This window comes from Maylandia zebra, linkage group LG14 (assembly GCF_041146795.1).
Source record: "Maylandia zebra isolate NMK-2024a linkage group LG14, Mzebra_GT3a, whole genome shotgun sequence".
Taxonomy (NCBI): Eukaryota; Metazoa; Chordata; class Actinopteri; order Cichliformes; family Cichlidae; genus Maylandia; species Maylandia zebra.
The window spans coordinates 31732445-31751515 of NC_135180.1; the positions used below are offsets into that span (position 1 = coordinate 31732445).

The window sequence follows — 19071 nt, forward strand, 5'->3', positions numbered from 1 at the left end:
AACAACACAGCAAAAAGCTTTATCTGCAAATCTAGTAATGGTGAAACGTGAAAAGACTACAGAAAAACAGAGAAAAATAAGCAGAAAAGCTGAACTGGTTACACTATTGGAAAATTTAGCAAAGGTGGAACAATGAAAGCTTTCCTGTACACGAGCAGATTTCCATGCAGTTCTTTTTATATTGCAGGAGACAATCTTTGAAAGATGACTCCATGGTAATAAGAATGAAAACTGCAAAGAAACCACTAAGCTTATTACATTGTAGAATTAGTATGCTCGAGGTAAAAAAGCAAAAGGGAAGCCCATAAATAAAAAATGGAGCAGTAGCAGTGACGACGGGAATGGTGACAGGGGAAGAGCACTGACTGAAGCTGGCTAAGATTTAAAGGCAGAAAGGATGCCTGATTATTTTCTCTTTTTCCCATGCACAGTCATGAATACACTCAGTACATAATTGCTCACAAAAATGTCTCTGCCAAAGCATTATGACAGTGCATTAAATGTCTGCATCTCAGCCTCAAACGCTTAAATCACACATAGTAGCATAAATGAAATGACGGCAGCTTGCACATGGGTTCAGTTACAATGTTTAAACTCAGTCTTCCTGTAATATTTTAACTTGTCTCAGGCAAACTGATGAAGGACATTTCCAATACAGTACCCTGAACTTCTGTGAGCATTACAGTATCCTCACACTTGTTTGCACTCTCATTATGTATGCATCAAGTACATTAACCAAGAGTTTTTACATTACAGCAAAACACAGGAGCATTGCTGCATGAGGGTACTCCATATGCTTCTGTGCAATAAGTAAGGAATCCTATATCGTCACAGGCTTATCAAACATTCTGTTTACTTCGGAGACCACAAATCTATCTGGATACACCCCAGGAGACTTTTGAGTTGTCATCTTTAAATATCACTCAGCTGCTTCCCCCAGGTTGAAAACAGTATTTATTTTTAATCAAAGCCTTTGTTATAACAGTAATGATGAAACTGCATGTGTCCTGCATTCTGAGTGTTGGCTGATCTGTCAAGAGAATCGGATGATCACAACTTTAGCGCTGCAGGGTAGTAACTGAAAGTGTGACAGCTGTGTTCCTGATGAACTGAGAAAATGTCAGCAAAAATGTGACTCGAGCAATTCACTCCTCCTTCCTCAATTAACTAAACACCCGCGAGCAATGACCAGCAGGAGAATGTTTTGGTTGTACTGGAAAACGATTAATGGGACATATGAAGAAATAAACTACCCAGTCCAGAGCAGATCTTTAGATGAATAGTGTTATCCCAGCATGGCATGACTTCACATACAAATGGCAAATTGCTACATTAATCACGATATCCGCTGTCTGGGCTAATCAGGGCCTGTAAGCAATAAGTTGTTGATGGTAAAAATTGGCAGCAGGTGATACTGTAGTTCACTCCGGGCATCAAACCAAAGATCTGCACCGGTTTGCAAACCAAGATCGTTCACATCTGCACACCCCAGAGTCCTTTTCAGTGAGATTGCATGCAAGTATCACTGCCTGCCACATGAAAGTGAGGATGTACTCTAGCCACTCTACAACCATCACGTAAAAAGGTGTTTTGTTCTTATCACAGTTGCGCTAGGGGATTTGACAAAGGAGCAACAAATGCTTAGAGATGTTACAGAAAACTGTGGGCTCATGAAAGAAATGTCAGAGTGAGATTAGAGGTTTTTGTTGCAACTAAAATCTGATGAAGCGTATCGTGTATGATTTCCATCGATCTTCTATAAAGACATCGCCAGGTTTGACTGGACGCAGCTTCTTAAACCAGATGTCTGGATGCCTTCAGCCTTGGCAGTGATGCATTGACTTGCTGAAATTATCAACAAATTGTTTCTCCATTATGCTGGCCATTCCACCATCTGCATTTATTTCACTCCCGAGCTGACTTCTCAGACGCAGCAAGGCTGCAGACAATACACACTTTTTCTGGGTACTTAACCATGGTGTATTTTTTTAGGACATCCTCTGTGGGTGATCAGCTTTTCCAGCAAGGCTGAAAGACTGACTCTGTATAGTGTGCTTAAGCCATTCTCATTTAAACACAAAAACGTAAGGTACTTTTCACTTCAGATTCCACAGTGCTGAAACTCAGCATGGTTTTTGCCCCAGTTGGATCTGACTGGCTGCATGTCCAGCATTCAGCCAGCACTGGAAGAGAAGGGTGGTGTTCAGTGTTGATGTGCATTGTTCTAGTTTCACCATGGATTGCCAAATTCATATCAGCTCCATCAGTTTCTTTCGCCCACGTCGATGTTTTGGATCCCATAAGATTCATTTGTGATGCAGCCTGGGAGGAACCCAGACCACTGATTAGAGAATTTCTTCCACTGTCGAACCTTGTCTACACCGATACATGCACATAGACACACACACACCCCTTTCCTGGCTTTTTGTTCGTCTGCTATGATACCACATCACACATCTTGAATCCTGCAACCAGCTCTGCCTAATTACAGCAGACGGTCCCACTGCTCCCTTTGCTCCATGCAGGCTCCCCGCAGCACCAGGCTATACACAACAATCAAAACAAAGATCTGGCCTTTCAACACAGCAGCTAAAAGAAGCAGCACCCAACTCACAACATAAATTCTGCAGCACCAGAATCAAATTAGCCTTCCTAAGGAGGTACGCAACCCCGCGGTAATTAGCTCCCCCGCTAAATCTTTAAATCACCTAGTACTCAGGAAATCTATGTTAGGCTCAGCAGTTGTCTCATTACAACTAATCTACAGGGTGGACGCATTTCTATACAATAAAAATGGCACAACAGATGTCCTCCCTTACAACACAAGTGGCATTTCTGATAGATGTGGTCAAAGCATCAAGATATGCAAACAGCACTGTGAGGTTGGACCACCATGCAGCATCAGTACACACAGATTGGGAGTCTGGTTTTAGCAGGCCAGGGTGCCTTTCTGTCTGAAGCCAAGACAGACAATGTGGGTAAACCACAATGTAAAAGTGGAGCGTCTCTCCACACAAACCTCCTTTTCCGTGTGGTTTGTCATTCTCTTTCTCTTGCTCTGTCTTACAAGGCTTAAAAACAACAACAGCTCAGTGGAACTGGGCTGAGTACAAGAAATAACAAATTCTTTGATCCTGAAAAGTTTTCTGTTTCTGCTCTACTCATCTATTATTACTGGGTATTGTATGAATATGTAAGATGTCTAGTGATATTATTAACAATATATTACTTTGACAATGAGATAAAATTACAAGCATTTAAAGTAAAAAATTATTTCTTAGCTGGCAAAAGTAAAATAAACTGTGCAAAATGTCACATTTCAGGTAGAAATCACTATGTATTCAGTCAGTTTTCATAATGTCCTGAATGATCATTATCTGAAAAACATTCTGTTTTTACAGTGCTAACAGTGTCAACACAGGTTCCACAAAGATTACCTATTTTTTGCCACCTGAATTTCCTGAAACACTATCCAACATCCACTATTTCTCACTTGGGCAACTTACGTATTGCCTAATCTCTGTGTTCATACATTTTTCTAGCCCCAATCAGACACGGTTGTAAAGCAAACTGATCGGACTAAGAGCAGGCACTGAATGCGCCACTCCTTCCATGACTTTTTGGGCTCAGTAACATTCTTCTCAATCGTTATTTCAACTGGCAGTCAGTGCAGCAGAAAGGCTGGAGCAAAAAGGGGGCTGAGGTTGCTGGCAGACAAAAGCGATGCATTCTTTGTAACAGTTAACTTCTGGATTTAGAGACATTGCTCAGCGGTTAAGATATTTTAGGGCTGTGTATATATAGTATATGCATGCATGTCGTGAATGAAAAATTCAACATGTTGGCAGCTGCTTTCTTTCATTACAACACATGACCCTCATCATCCTGCCAAAATTGATTTGTGGCTGTTTGTATAGAATGTAGTCTTCTGATTACTGATTTTTGTTACCTGGCAAACTGTCACTCAGTGTCTACTTTCCGGTCTGGTGGCTTTTGATGGACAGCAGGGGACTGGATGGATGATTTAGCACAGATTTGCTTTGGAACAGTGTGAATATCGCAAGCAGATGATGCTTCCTGATGCCCAGCTTGTTTAGCGATGCCAACTGCCTTGCACATGTGCAGGGGGACCACGGTCTGTGAGAACAGAAGGCCTGGCAGCCGTTAGCACAGTCAGCCTCGAGGTCTACCCCCCTTCCCACTCATTCGTCTCAAAAGAGACGAATGGCAAAGTGAATAATCGTCTCTATTTACAAAGGTTAAACAAAAGTCTTCCTCTTGTGCCTGAATACAACACTGTAACAACGTGGCCATGTAGACACCCTTAAAGGCCACACACCTGCAGTCTGACTTCACTCTGTTGATAATTTCCAACCATTCTTTCTTGAACGATCCAACCAGATAAGCCTGGGTCTGCTCAGACTGAGACCTACGAAGCTGCCTCTTTTTGTCTTTCCAGGGGTTCTCAAGCATCCCCAGGCAAGCAGATGTGCTGCTCTCACCTGCTCTGATCCACATGTCACCACTCCACAGGGAAACAAGGGGAAGGGAAGAGGTGTAATTGGATCACAAAGAGGACACATAAGTGTGGGAAACGGAGAAAGGAAGAGATAAGAAGTCTGATCATGGCAGAAAGAACAAGGACAGAGACAAACACAGAGACTCAGACAGGAAGAGTGATATCCCACTCCTCAGAGTCAGAGGATAGATGTTAGAAAAGGGATCAACAGCTGAATCCAGCTGCTGAGAATGAGCTTTGTTACAGCTGCCAGAGGCCGAGTGTCCCTCTGGAGACTCTCGGCTGTTTTCTTTGCGTCTCTCGCGCTCTCTACTTTCACTGTGCTCACACAGTCTTTCACAGAAACTTGGAAGCAGTGCTGAGAGGTCTGTCTCACCTGCAGCAGACAGTCTGGGTGACAGACTGTACTAATGAAATTTTGTGTCCCACAAGGGGGATATATAAGCCCATCTTCCTTCCTTGCCAGATGCGGGCAGGAAACCCCTCCAGTGAACTTTCATACCTCACAACTTCTGCTTTACAGCCAGCACTCCATGTGGTTGCATCACAGCACTGAGGTCTTGTAAACATTGCATACACTTACCACTCAGCACTCACATAATGGACAGCAACCAGCAACAAATTTGGACTGTGTTTTGCAAAATATCACTGGCTGCTGCCCGTTTGTTTGGACATTAGACATTTGGGAAACCATGATATATTATGATGGGCATATTTTCCTGCATTTACAATGAAAATTTCTCCTAATAATTATTAATAGTTATGAATAAATAATAAATTAAATCTTTGCAGCTCTACAGTATAGTTAAATGCAGTAGTTGCACTTTAATCCTTAAATGCAGGGTTCCTTTCATGTTGTTTCACAGTTCGACATGCGCACACCCACAGCTTTGGTTTTACACTAATGAACAGTATTTCCTCCCAGCTTCTGTATTCAACCATATAACATTAAATTTTCACCACAACCTTCTCCTCTTCCTGTGCTGTTGGACAGAAAGAGGCGGCAGATTTGATGATGGACGGCTAAGCACAATAAAATGCGTTCAGCTGTCTCGAGCAGAGCAACTTTGACCTGAACACCCACACTCTATCCAGATGTACATCAGTGTTTATGTTCGCTTCATTGCCCCTGCTAGGCCCAGGAGTAAGTGTTCGAGGAAGTATTACATTCACGAACACATTAAGTAGCACATCCAGTTTCCTGCAATTTTACCATTCCCTGAAAATACTGTTATACCACAGAGCCACAATGAAGCTCGGTAGTTAGCAGGAGGAAAAAGAAACAGAAAAGGGAGACCAAAAACAGAGTCAGCTTGCCTCAAGCTAAACCAGTCTCAGAGGAAGAAAAAGCCAGGCTGGTATTAAAACAGACAAGTGAGTATTTCGCTTGACAAAAACCATCTCCAGGAAAATGTCTGGTGAAAACTGATTACATGGTTTGTATACCAAAATATCCATATGAAACTGGCAGTTCCCCTCATTTTCATAGTTTACCTCACTTATTTTCAAAATGCTGCAGTGTCATTTGAATGTTTTTGGAAGAGCTTTAGTTGACAAGGTAGTTGTTATGAAAAATGTGTGATTGAGCAGGTGTAACGTTCAGTCACCAAATCATTACATTTTGCATTTTCGTTTTGTAAAGTTCAGTTTGGGTGAAATTCAAAATGAGCCATTTTTATGTTTTGAATTTTTATGGGCTGAAAATGTGGTCGCCGTTCAGCGGTAGCTGCTGAAACAGTGAGAGGAGAAACTTTTTATGGAGAAGGAGAGAGCTGCAATTTCAAAATACGAAATACTGAGGTTCACGTGCCACTTGCATTAGCTAACTTCATAGATTTACTGTCAGATATTAAATTTTCATTCAGTTTTTAATATGAAGTCAAAAGTATGCTATACTGAAAAGACTATAAAAAGCAAGGTCTAATTCATCAATGTAGGTGTTCCAGGGAGGAACCTAAACCAAAAGCACCATCCACAGTTTATCACTGAATACCTGAGTCTTCACTACACAACAAAGCACTTATTTAACAGCTAATAAAGAGCTGAGGACACCGGATTTGTATCACTGTTATTAGAACCTGCTTAGTCATTAGAAGGTAGGTGGTCATTGTAGTAGAAAGAAAACTACGGAAACTGTGAGTGTGAAAAAAACACTAGAAAGAAGCTCAATCATTCATACGTTTTCTCGAGGGGAATTATGGGTATTTTTCCCTCACAGAGTGGTTTCTTTTATGCTGCCAGGAATGGAGTACTGATTCATAGTGCCACTTCACTGAGGTACCCCTTTCAACTAGGTTTTCTTTAAAGCATTCAATGTGAAATAATAGATATGTTTGAATGCTGCTTTATGTGGTATCTAAACTTAAAAAAAAGGCTCATAGTAGGTCTGCCCACGAGAAATCATAGGCAAAGAATAATACTCATAGATTAATGTTTTTTGAAGGAAAGAGAGTTTCAGAAACGGAAGCAAATTAGGCACCAAAACAGCAGATAAATGCAAAAGTTTGAATACAGCTTCAAGAAAGTCTCACAGAAAGCAGTCTTCGTCTCATGTTGCTAAGGGGTTTGCAGCAATAAAAGCGGTCCATTCAGTCATGAACGTGGGGGAGGTGGCTTTAAAAATTAGTTCTGGCCTATCTTCACACCTAGGTAATGAGAAATGAAGTGAGATCAGATAAGAATTTAGCGTCTGCCGGACAAGCAGACAGACAAGGAAGCCCCCCTGCTTATGTCACCTCCGCTACTCATGCAAGCGCTTGTCAGGGTTCATTTCCCCCTCAGCTGCTCGGAGACCCCCTCTCGCCTTTCTGCTGGAGCCAGAACAACCCGAAAACAGACAGAGGGGCAATTCTTAGCAGAGACCCTCCAAATGAGCCAAGAGCCGCAATGATATGAGGCGTAAATTATTCCCCAGTGCAGGATTGTGACACAATCAACTGAAAACTTTCATTACTTATTACATACATACACGACTTATATTACTTATATTATATTCTTCTTCCTCAATCAAAAGCCTCTGATTAACAGATGTGATAAAATGACGCAGAAGTAATAACTTTTTTCGTCTTATTACTTTCTTATTATTCAACAAGGTCTTCACACATTTGCATTAAAAAAATACATTTGTACAATGAAATGTAACAGTTCCTCTTGAGTGAATGCATGCTTGCAATCTGGAACGGAGATATAATATGAGGCAAGAGAGCATAATTTATAAAATGAAGTGTGGACTGTAGAAAGTTGCGTTGGTATTGTGGTTCCGGATATGGATTCGGATATGTGTTGTAGAGTTATATTGAACCTCGACACCATCCAGAAAACTTGTAAATTGGACACAGTTGGAAAACTAATAAAGGAGAATGGAATTAGTAACGCCTCATGAAACACATTCCATAATGCAGCTCATAGTTTTCAAGTGCTGTTTTTCATGTCGAATTTGATTTCCCCTCTCCAGGGTGACCTATTTTCTTTGCAGCAGATCTCATATATTGAATTACAAGAGTGATGCCTGTTAATAGGATTAAGCCCTTATTTTTTATTTATCCCCCCCCCCACACACACACACACACATCTAATTATAAAGTCATCTGTAAAAGCATCTGATGTATAGTGAAAGTGACAAAAAATAATCACGCCACATGAGAATAGCCCTGAAACACCCACAGATGGGAAGAGGAGAGCGAAAAGGTAACGTGATAATCATAATGTCCATACTATAGGTTTTTTTTGGGGGGTGGCTTTGTCTGTGAAAGATGGGTACACTGAGAATTTTATCTACAAAGAGAAAAGGCAGTCATCAGATGCCTTGCTGAGATGTTTGGATGTAGAACTGGCACCCTAAGTAAGAGCAGTCTGTTCTCACATGGGCCGCCAAACACACGTCTGCAACAACCAGTGAAGCCCAAGAGAGGCCAGAGAGCAGAGGCTTTGAAGAACTACTTCATACTTGGACTCAGTAGGACCCACAGATCAAGCATGTCATACTCTTAGGAACTGTCTGAGGGCAGGTAGTAAGCAGCCAATGGAGAGTAAAGACAGAACTCTGAAAATCGCTGGTTCGAAAGAAAACATGAAATCGTTTTTTCCTTAAACTTTTTTAATCAAACATGAACTCCAGCTCACACTGGAAACAGTGATCTTAGAGTTTCACAGTCCAAAACATACATTTTTTAATTACTCTTTGGTCGACTTTCCAATTTTCAAAATCAATTTCAGAACATTCCCCTTTCTCATTACACTTGCGGTCTTTTTGATTTATAAACTACCCACAAAAAGTCCTTGTAGTGCCTTAACTACATTTAAGTGCCACAGTATGACATTGTGTCTCCTTTCACCCCTCCCTCATCCACAGCAAAATCCTGGGCCAAGATCTCATCTGCTAGGCCGTCCATCTGGGCTGCACTCTATTTCCAACTCCTTGATCCATGCAGTACTGCTGTACACACTTGCAAAACAGAATCTCTATCCTCGTAAAAAGAAACTCCAGCTTGCTGATGTGAGAAATGGCTTGAATGACACCTGATATGCCTCATTTTCTCTTTGTAATTGCAGTCTTTTTATTAATAAATGACTAGTGGAAATTATTTTTTACCAGAAAAAAACACTGCATTTACATGGGGTGATCTAATTTGTCTGAACTTTAATTCATCTTGTCGCTTATGGCCATTTTTTTCTCACGCTCAACAACCCTAATTAAGGTGCCTTTTGAGACTGAAGTGACATCTATTTCTTTGGATAAAGCCCTGAATTTGTCTCTGTCTGTGAATATGTGAAAAACTCCTTTGTGCCTCGACTGACGGAGGACTTTGCACTGCCTCTGTTACCCTGGAAACCTTTTGAGAGGTGAAGGAGAGGACAGCCAAGGAGCAGATCATGTTGGCCTAAATTTGCAGGTAAATCCTCACTAAGGCTGTCCAATTTAAACAGCTTTAGCATTAAATAATAACCCTCGATGAGGAAAAAAGGAGTTACTCTGACAAACTTCTATTTTATTTATCTAATAACTTTCCATTTGTCGCTCTCCACAGTTGCACCAAAGTCCAATGCAGACCCTTACATAAGCAAAGTGTTAAAGCGTGGGAGTGTTGATCAAATCAATCAATTCATAACCTTTTACTGAATTAAAACATTAAAAAATCCTACCTCGAGAATGCAGGTCCCCGGTGCTGTGTTCTCCTCGACAGACACATTGTAGAAGTTTCTCTCAAAAACAGGCTCGTTGTCATTTATATCCTGAAGAAAGATGTTTACAACTGCAGTGGATGAAAGAGATGGCTTTCCTCCATCAGTGGCCACCACAGTTATACTGGGACTAGGGTTCTTTTCATAATCCAGCTGGGAGAGAGTGGTAATAATGCCAGTAATGGAGTCTATACTGAACCAGCTGTAATAAGCACTTCCATCTTGTAGGATGCTGTAGCTTATGTCCCCATTTGGCCCCTGGTCTTTATCTCTAGCTGTTACCTGTAACACAAAGCTACCTGGAAACACCACTTCAGGAATGACCTGCCTGTACACTGGTTGGTCAAAGAGAGGAGGATTGTCATTGATGTCAATCACTTGGATAGTGAAGGAGGATTCAGCCCTGAGCGGAGGCATGCCGGAATCTGTCGCCATCACCCTCAGCTCATAGGTGTCTCTTTCCTCGCGGTCCAGAATCTGATCCACACAAATCAAATAGATTATGCTATCCTTAGTGGTCAGGGCAAACTTTCCATCACCTCCCTCTAGTGACACATTGACATTAGCATACTCTCCGTAGTCTGGGTCAGTGACTGAGATGCGGGCTACGTACTGGCCTGGCTGTGCCCCTTCTGAGATTCTGGGAGATCCGTCCTCACTGAGAAAGATGATGGTCATTGTAGGCTGGTTGTCATTGTAGTCTCTGACATGAATGGTGACAAAGGCATTGGTCACTTCTGGGTGAGTTGCGTTGTCTTGCGCCTGAACCACCAGCTCGTGGACCCTCCTCATCTCGAAGTCCAGTGGTTTGTTGAGGGTGATGATGCCAGTGCGAGAATCTATGACAAAGTAGCGATCTGGGTCGCTTTGTCTCCTGTTAATTTCATATAGCACCATCCCATTATCGCCCTCATCAACATCTGTGGCAAACACCTGCAGGATGTTACTTCCTGGTTGAAGGTTTTCAGATATTATAGCATGGTAGCGGCTCTGGTTAAAAACAGGAGCGTTGTCATTAATATCTTGCACAGTAATATCTAACGTCATCTGATCAGTTCTTTTGGGGGACCCGCCATCAAAAGCCTCCAAAGATAAAGTATAGGTGGATCTTTTCTCTCTGTCTAGAATGGTATTGACCACCAAATCCAGATAGAGAACTTCATTGCTTCCTCTCCTGGTTTCCAAGGTGAACGCCTGGCCAACATTTCCATCCTTGATAAGGTAACCCTGTGTCGTAAGCTGCCCTTTATCACTATCAACAGCTGGCTCGAGAGGAAACCTAGTGCCGATAGCTGTCTGTTCAGGAATTTTAAAAGTGGCTTGCTTTCTGGGGAACTTTGGAGCGTGGTCATTTATATCATTCACCTTGATGGTCACCTCTACTGTCACACCTGTCATGGTGACTGCAATGAAGTTGTACCTATCCCTTAATTCTCTATCCAGAACTTTGGCAGTTTTAATAATGCCTGTGCTTTCATCTATATCCAAATCACTCCCTACTCCTGTGCCCTCATGGTCTGAAATGAAGTACAAGGATGCTGTTACGCCAGGGGGGAGTCCTGCACTGATGTCACCTACAATTGTACCTGCTGGTTGCTCCTCATCTAGCTGTAGCTCAAGGGTTCCCAAGACCACAGGTGAGTGGACTGCTATAAGCTCCAAGACCACATATACCATTAGCACTATCCTTTGGCTCCACCAACCCTCACGATGCAAAGAATCCATTACAGACTTCCCAAAACCCTTGGCAGCAGTCTTCATTTTGGCCCCTTCGTTTTAAACCTAGAGACACACAGAGAGGAAAGGCTGAGCAATATCAAAATATTATTAAAAAAAAGTCAGAACAGCAGAAACTAAGTAAAGGTGTAATATTTTTATAGTAAGGTAGTTTAAGACACCTAGGTAGCCTACATGCCTTAAACACTTTCCCATATGTTTTATTGACTTTGCTCCTACCCACACTATATACAACTGGCCAAGCACATAACATTTTCCTTCACTTCTTTTTCACCTAATAAGTCGACACCTTGTTTCTCCCATATACCAGAGAGCCCCCCTTTGCTAAAGAAACATCAAAGCCACAGGCCACAGCATACCACTTCAGACAGGGAGTCTTTAGCTGTTGCTCTGCAGCTTTAATTAAAAGGGTGCGAGAATCAGTTTGGCCAGGCTACCCCGTGTGTTTGCCATAGCTGTTCGCCTTTGTATAAGTCTGGGAGGTGAAGTCCTGGATTTAATATTTACCACCACATTTATCTTTCGTGGAATGAGGAATTTTAAAACAATCCCCCCCAAGAACCCTTTCAAATAACTCTCCTTAGGCAAACATATTGAGTTTATGAGAAGTAAGAGTGTGAGTGTTAAATCAAGGGGAAAAAATATTGAAACACTGATATTTAAAAGCAGCAAGGGTATTAGGATTTCTTGCATAAACAATAGGCACACTCTGGCAAAGGATCCACACCACTGCAGAGGAAATGTAATTGAGACTGAGAGACACTGTGGAGCAATGTGGAAATGTTTCAACAAGACTGTCACCATCTGCAGAATAATCCAAAACCACCAAGTGTCTGGCTCAAAGAAAATTATTGTGTCGTTTTCATTACATAAAAAGACAGGCTTCCAATTGTCTGTGGTTCTGTGTAATAGGTCTAATTCATAATGACTTTAACTTCCAGGTTAAGTACATTTTGCTTTAATTTAAAGAAAATATATACAGAAGTGCATCAATATTTGAATGGCTGGCTCTCTGTAAAAAGCTCTTTAAGGCTCCCCCCAGTGGATTAATTGATACCTGCAAGGAAACATTCAAAGACATCTGCGCATCTGTGTGTGAGCATGTGTCTGTGCGTGTGTGTGTGTGTGTGTGTGTGGACTAAATGCCTTCCTGAATGCTGTGTGGCGATCTGTCTTAGCCACAGTGGTAACAGTGTATTTGAGTGACAGAGCAGTACTGCAGAATTGAAGGGCTCCATGCAGTCTACCTCTTTCCCTTTTTCTGGCTCTGCAGCATTGTAATTGAGGTCTGCTGGAAGTTGGCCATGAGCACACAAGATTCCAGGGCTAATTTCAGTCTGCCGTGATTCAGAGCCCACAACACTGAAGATGCTAACTTTTAACGTCATAAATTGCTTTGAATTTAGTGTGAGTAGCGAGAAACCTTGTATCACATCTTGTTTTGAAATATGGCATGAGAATGTGTCCTGTTTGCATCTGCTGTGTTACCGGTCCAAGATGATTCAATGGTTTAGGCATAAAAAGGAATTCTGAGCCAATTTGCTCCATTAATCTCTAATTCTTATTGCTTTCACAGAGACCATAATAATTGCAAATGACAAAACCATAAAAGGCGAGCGCTACAAATTCACCATTACATAGTACAGTTTGGGTTGTTTTCTGAGTGCTGTTCTTGGCAAAAAACATAAGCACATCCATGACAGGCTGAAAATCTTGACAGCACTTGAACTTTAAAGCCTCAGTACTGATTTACTTTACTAAAACACTGGGGATGAACTTTTACAAAGCTCCCTCCAGTGCACAAAGGATAGCTTTTCAAGGCCAGACTCCCTGACCAAATACCACAACTGAAATAATGCAGTTTCTGGTTGAGCTACAGTGGAGGACCTCTGCAGAGCAGCGCAGCCTAATGGATATAACATACACACAGTTGGGTAAGCTAATTGAACAATACCAGGTAAAGCAGGGCACGTGGTTTCAAAAGATTCAGTGTGAGATTAAAGAGAAATCTATGCAGACTAAAGCTAAGATGTTAGCCTAATATATAACTGCTGTTGCCCACCCACGCAGGTATCACTGAGTTTCATACCTGTTCCTAAATTGCCAGTGAGAAGTCACATGTGTCAAGCTTTGGGAAAGAAAACTCTTCAAAGAGGCTGCTGATGGTTAAAAGCTGTTGCATTAAGTAAGCCAATCCGATTGTGGTTTGGATTCAAGCATTTTTCTTGCATAATTGTCTTAGAACGTGACTCTCTTCTTCTGGTAGTTAAATACTGTTAATGGCTTTTGCAAAGATGACGCAACCGCTGGTGGATTAATCCCATGTTCTCTGAACAAAGACACTAAAATGTTTACTTTGCACGAGCTTCACTATTTTTTTTTCTCTAAAACTGGCGTGTGTGTGTAATATATCACGCACACCTCAGTGTTAGCTGAAACTGTAGCATTGACCCAGTTTCTTTTGAATCCTTTAAACCAAGTCGAACGACCGAATCGGTGGTTCGTGGGATTTACATAGAGAATGAAAATCTCTGTTGGAATAAACTAGATATCATTGTGAACACTTTGGTAGCATGACTGAAATCTGCATCAAAATCCTTGGCAGCCTTGAATGCTGGGAACATAAGGGCAGCACTTTTTCCCCCTCCACTGTAGTCTAAATCGTGTTTGGCAAAATGTATTGGATATTAACGTCTAATAGCTGAAAATACTTGGGCTTATTTATATCTGGCTTTACAGTTTTGGGTGAAGTATGAGGTCTATTTGTCTTTCTCTGCTGCTATGAAGACAAGTAGGCCTTTGGTTTGGCAACTACTACAACAAACAGTATCTAAACAAACACTACTGCTGCCTCCCTCCATGAGCCATAACCAACATTACATAGAAGAATGCCAACACTCTCATGAAAATATAATTCTTAGCAATGCAAAGTAAAAGACACTTTAAAAAAAGGAGAATTAAAACGGTGGATTTACCACAGATCATCCTGCCAAGTCATATCATTTCATCTGAGAATTTATACATATGTTTTGAATAGAGAATGCCTCTCAATTGCCACTAACTGAACAACTGTCAAACACTGGCCTCAAGCAAATGTCTTAATCACAGACAACATCGGAGATAGCTTCTTGTGAGTAAATGATGTGCTAACTGGAAATACATTATTGGTTAAAAATCGCCCTCCATCAAACAAAAGTTTAGCAAATTACCCCCAAAATAAAGCAGGCTTCTACTTCATTAACGCAACCAAAAAACCTATGTAACACTAACAAACCAAGAGGGACAGCTATAGTGACAGACTGCGTAAAATGAGCTTCTAATTCCAAGTCATGAGTCTAGTTACTCACAGAAAACGTCTGTGGTTTCAAGAACACGCCAGCCTGCTTGGGGCTCGATGGAGCCATAATGGAAACCACAGACAGAAATGCAGATTGACTGGACATGAGGATGGCAAGCTTAGCTCAAAGCAAACTACAATGCTCTGAATGTTTGCCAGACTAAGTGCCACATTTCTGTACCTTGCATTACTCTTTGATACTTCAGTCGTTGGGCATGTAGTCTTAAAAAGCCCTTGAAAAACCATGACAGGCCCTTCCTGACAATAACAAACATCACATTGGGAAAACCCACAAGCTACATTTTTTTCACTGTGAACCCTTCAGTTCAAGGTTCTGAGGGTCCATGACAAAAGGGATCATCTCTTTCCCACAACAAGAGCAGCATGGGTTGGTTCAGCTGTTTGTGTAAGATATTCAGGATAAAAAACACACACACCTAATATCTTTGAAGATGACACTGCCTGACATTGCACTGGCAGTGCTAGTGATTGCATCATTAAAAACAGATGTGTATCGTGTTACAGTAGCAAGGGTGCAAGGAGCAGCAACAGTACTACAAACTAAGGTAAAAGTTTTCCTGACTCACATTTTCTGATTATAAAAAGGGCAGGTCTCATTGGGAGTTTTTAAATCTGCGGGTGTCCAGATTGACATTCTTGCTTTCGCATTGATGCAACTTTTTTTTTAAATGACAGGGACTGGTCATAAATGTTGAAATGAACTTTGGAGGCGACAGCTTTCTGGCAAAGTGCCCTCAGACGCAATAGCTGATTTACACTCAGCTTGTTTGAGCGATGATTGAACTGCAAAAAGATGAGCAAAACCACAGTCAGGCAATTTTCAGAATGTGCAAGGCAGTGAGAAACTTTATGGTTAGATTGCATGAAACATATGTGCTTTTCTTTTCTTTTTTCAGGAATCTGCACACTATAGTGCAGATAGCATCAGCAACATCATACGCACGCCACAGAGACAAGACTAGTGAAAGGATTGCTTCATTCAGTGCACCAAAGGGAATATGACATAATTCTTGGACTCCTATAAACGCCACAGAGGTCCAAGCTGTGGTTTTATCCACAAGTGGTGCATCTTTCGCTTGTTTTTTCTGCAAGTTTAGATTTTGTCTCAAGTCTGAAACATGGCACGCACTGCAAAGATGTGCTGGAACAGAGAAAGTGTTAGAAATGACCCTATCATACAAACAAACAGCCTCACAACTAACCATGCACAAAAATGAATGAAACAGACTCGGCTCTGGTGAATGAGCCTCATAAAATCATACAAGTGTTAGGGTTTTTCAAACTGATGACTGGTAGTGGAAAAATAGAAAAAAGAAAAAAGAAACAAAACCTGGGCTGCACCATGGCAACCATCACACAGACAACTGCATGGCGATGGATCCCAGTGACTTAATTGGCTTAATAATTAAAAGATATGAAAACCTTTTGTGGGTAATGATGTGAGTAATCACTGAGCAGCTATAGGACCAGCCGTGCGGCTACAGCAGCACTCGGAGGACTATACAATAACTGCATATAGGTTTCCCAATTTCAGAGGAATGTCTTGATCTCAGGGGGACTTTAACAAGGTGCGATTTAACAAACTGTTAAATGTTTTGTCAGCTCTTCAAAGTCTACCCGCTCAAAGTCTACGTAGTATTTTGTTTTTTGAACTTACTGCTATAGAGTTGAAAAACTGCCAAATGATCCATCCATATGATCAACCTTTGCATGAAAGAAGATTAAGTAGCCTAAATTAGCCACATTGCATATTGACTGATTGTAGAAATACTCGATTAAAATGACACGTACACGAGCTGCTTTAAAATTTACTTTCTAGCATTTGTTTTTAATTAATTAAAACTTTTTAATGCTAGAGGCGAGTCTGCATAAATGCAACGGAGCGCGCTGATGCATTGGTCTGCTAAAACAGTAAGTAACAGGCAATTGCTTTGCATACATCCCTCCACTAAAATCCTTTTCTAAAGCAACGTGATTAGTAACGCGTTGTTAACAATGTATAAGTGAAAGGGGGTAAAGTGTGCTTAGAGATAAACACTGATGAATAACTTCAACATCAGGCTGGTTACTTGTGGCGCTGGAAGGTCTGCGCAGTCCAGCTTTGATGGATACTCACATTCATTTGTTCCTTTCCGGTGTTTAAAGATGATAACTTGCGCTTCCAGATGTACAAATTCCTCTCACTGTTCCCTTATGAAGACGAAGTACAGAGTTACATCCATCCCAGGAAAAAAGGCATTATCCCCGCGGCACACTTTGTTTCTTTGCTAAATTCCTATTCAGGTCTCTTCGATTTCTTATCAGACGAAATGATTAAAAAGAAAGAAGCAAACTTGGTCTCTTTGTAAAAACTTTCCTTTCGTCTTATCGGCATCCACTGCCCGCCTGTCTGGGCTCACACACACTGCTGCAGCACGCTAAGTGAAACCAAACGATGTGGGGGCCGAGCGGTGAACGTCCGTCTCCAAAATCGAATTTTTTCAACACGTGACGGAGTGCAGCCTCCTGCTCCTCTCCTCTTTCTGCTGCTGCTGTGATTACCACAAGGAGCCACACCGACTGCAGAGGCAGGTCAGGTTATTGCTGAACTTTGGTGCCACCATCCTATGCGAAAGGGAAGTGTAAATCAGATACAAAGCTCGCTGTGCTCTGCTCTTCTGAAGAGTTAAACTGTAAAAGAAATCGCACAGAAATCTCTGCTGTGGTGACATGTATATGTCAGCACAGTACTTTTATAAATCCACTGATTTTTTACACGTATATTTGTTAAAACAGCTGAATAATTTAGCCAAATAATACAACATACAAACTCATTTTAATCATCCCACTGCTGAAGTAAACTTTCAATCAGTATAAGATATAAACCCTTACATTCATCATATTCATTTACTTGTGCTTCCAGGCACAGTGAGGCTTGAAATGTATAATGTAAATCGGGCCTGGCTTTAGTGATTATGAATTATATCCACCTGAGCTACCTAACAAAACAACCTCGACACAGCCACTGGATCATAAGGAGATCTAGCCATCATACAGACAACACTTTCCTTCAGATGTTGGAAATCAAGAAACCTCCTGGGGGTATTTTCCATCTAAGTCTAAAAAGGATACAATGCCTGTAACTTTTCCTCATATGTTGTGACTCTTTAAAGGAACATAGCTTACATCTTCAGTCAACCCCCAAGGGGAAGCTACACTTTTATCTCTCATGGTGCTGGAGCCATAACCCTGCTTCACTTTCTTGTCAATCACTAAAAGCTCTGAAAGTTATTAAACCCTTGTCACTTTGTATTTAGAGCTTATAAACATGAGAGGGGCAGAGAGTCCTTTTGTGTCTGTAGTTTTACTGAGAAACATCTGATGGAAATGGGATGAATGTCCCAATGTTTATTCATTTTTCTTCTTTGTCATTAAAGAAATGAATTTGAAAACTGAATTACCCCTGGCAAGACAAAATAAAGACATTTTATTCATGATATACCTGTGAAGTGACAGTATAAAGGAGGCTTTATGAATAGTAATGAACTAGTTGCTTTGTTCTGTTTGCACTGATTAAGAAAAAGAGAGATTATCAAAAAGAATAAACAAAAAAAGCTTGATCACTCTAACCGTGATCATTTTTTTTATTGCGGCTAAAACTTTCTTTCCTCCAGCCAACCTCGTTATGTCTCCCCACTTTCTCTCTCTGAACTGCTTTTTCACCCAGTGGAATGAGTTCCAGTGCTGGCAGCTTCTCATTATGACTGTGACAGTACAGCAAGGGAGGCAACTCACACAGATATGCATATGTTCACACTAATCGGCATGCTCAGATGGTTTTACTTCCACAGGGACAATCATCCATATTATCTACACTACCTGTCCCTATTTTAATGCCAGCCAGACAGAACAACTTAAAATGACATGGAGCTTGGCTCTGTTCTTTATGCCCTGGATGTAATTTTGAGTGCAAAGCATCAAAAGACAGATACAAGTGGGAGTTAAATAGTATGCACAAAATAATATTTGCAGTATGCATTAAAAGAATCCAGCAGACGTAATACGTATTGGTGTTCTTAGATAGCAGTGTAGATAAATGTTTAGCAGAGCTGGAAGTGTTTTGTTTATGTTTTATTTCCTTTCGTAGATAACATGTAGGGCTGTTTCATATCAATTCAAGTTGTTACTGACACCATCTCACTATCTTCGCAGTTCCTCGTGCAGCATTATATTAAACAAAGTAAAATCCTTTACCTTATCAAGATTCATTTTTATTGCAAGTATCCTTTTCTTTTTT

At 41.1% G+C, this 19071-nt stretch overlaps 1 protein-coding gene across 1 annotated transcript in view; it reads right to left on the reverse strand.

The window, feature by feature from the left end:
- LOC101478053 (protocadherin-16) overlaps positions 1-17245 on the reverse strand; it is a 77992-nt gene extending 60747 nt beyond the window's left edge. Inside the window, exons 1-2 of the mRNA XM_004560582.3 lie at positions 16912-17245; positions 9662-11482 (exon numbers count right to left, since the gene is read on the reverse strand). Coding sequence (XP_004560639.2) covers positions 9662-11461 — 1800 coding nt within the window. The 5' untranslated portion in view covers positions 11462-11482; positions 16912-17245. The remainder of the gene's footprint in view (positions 1-9661; positions 11483-16911) is intronic.
- Positions 17246-19071: the final 1826 nt, after the last annotated feature.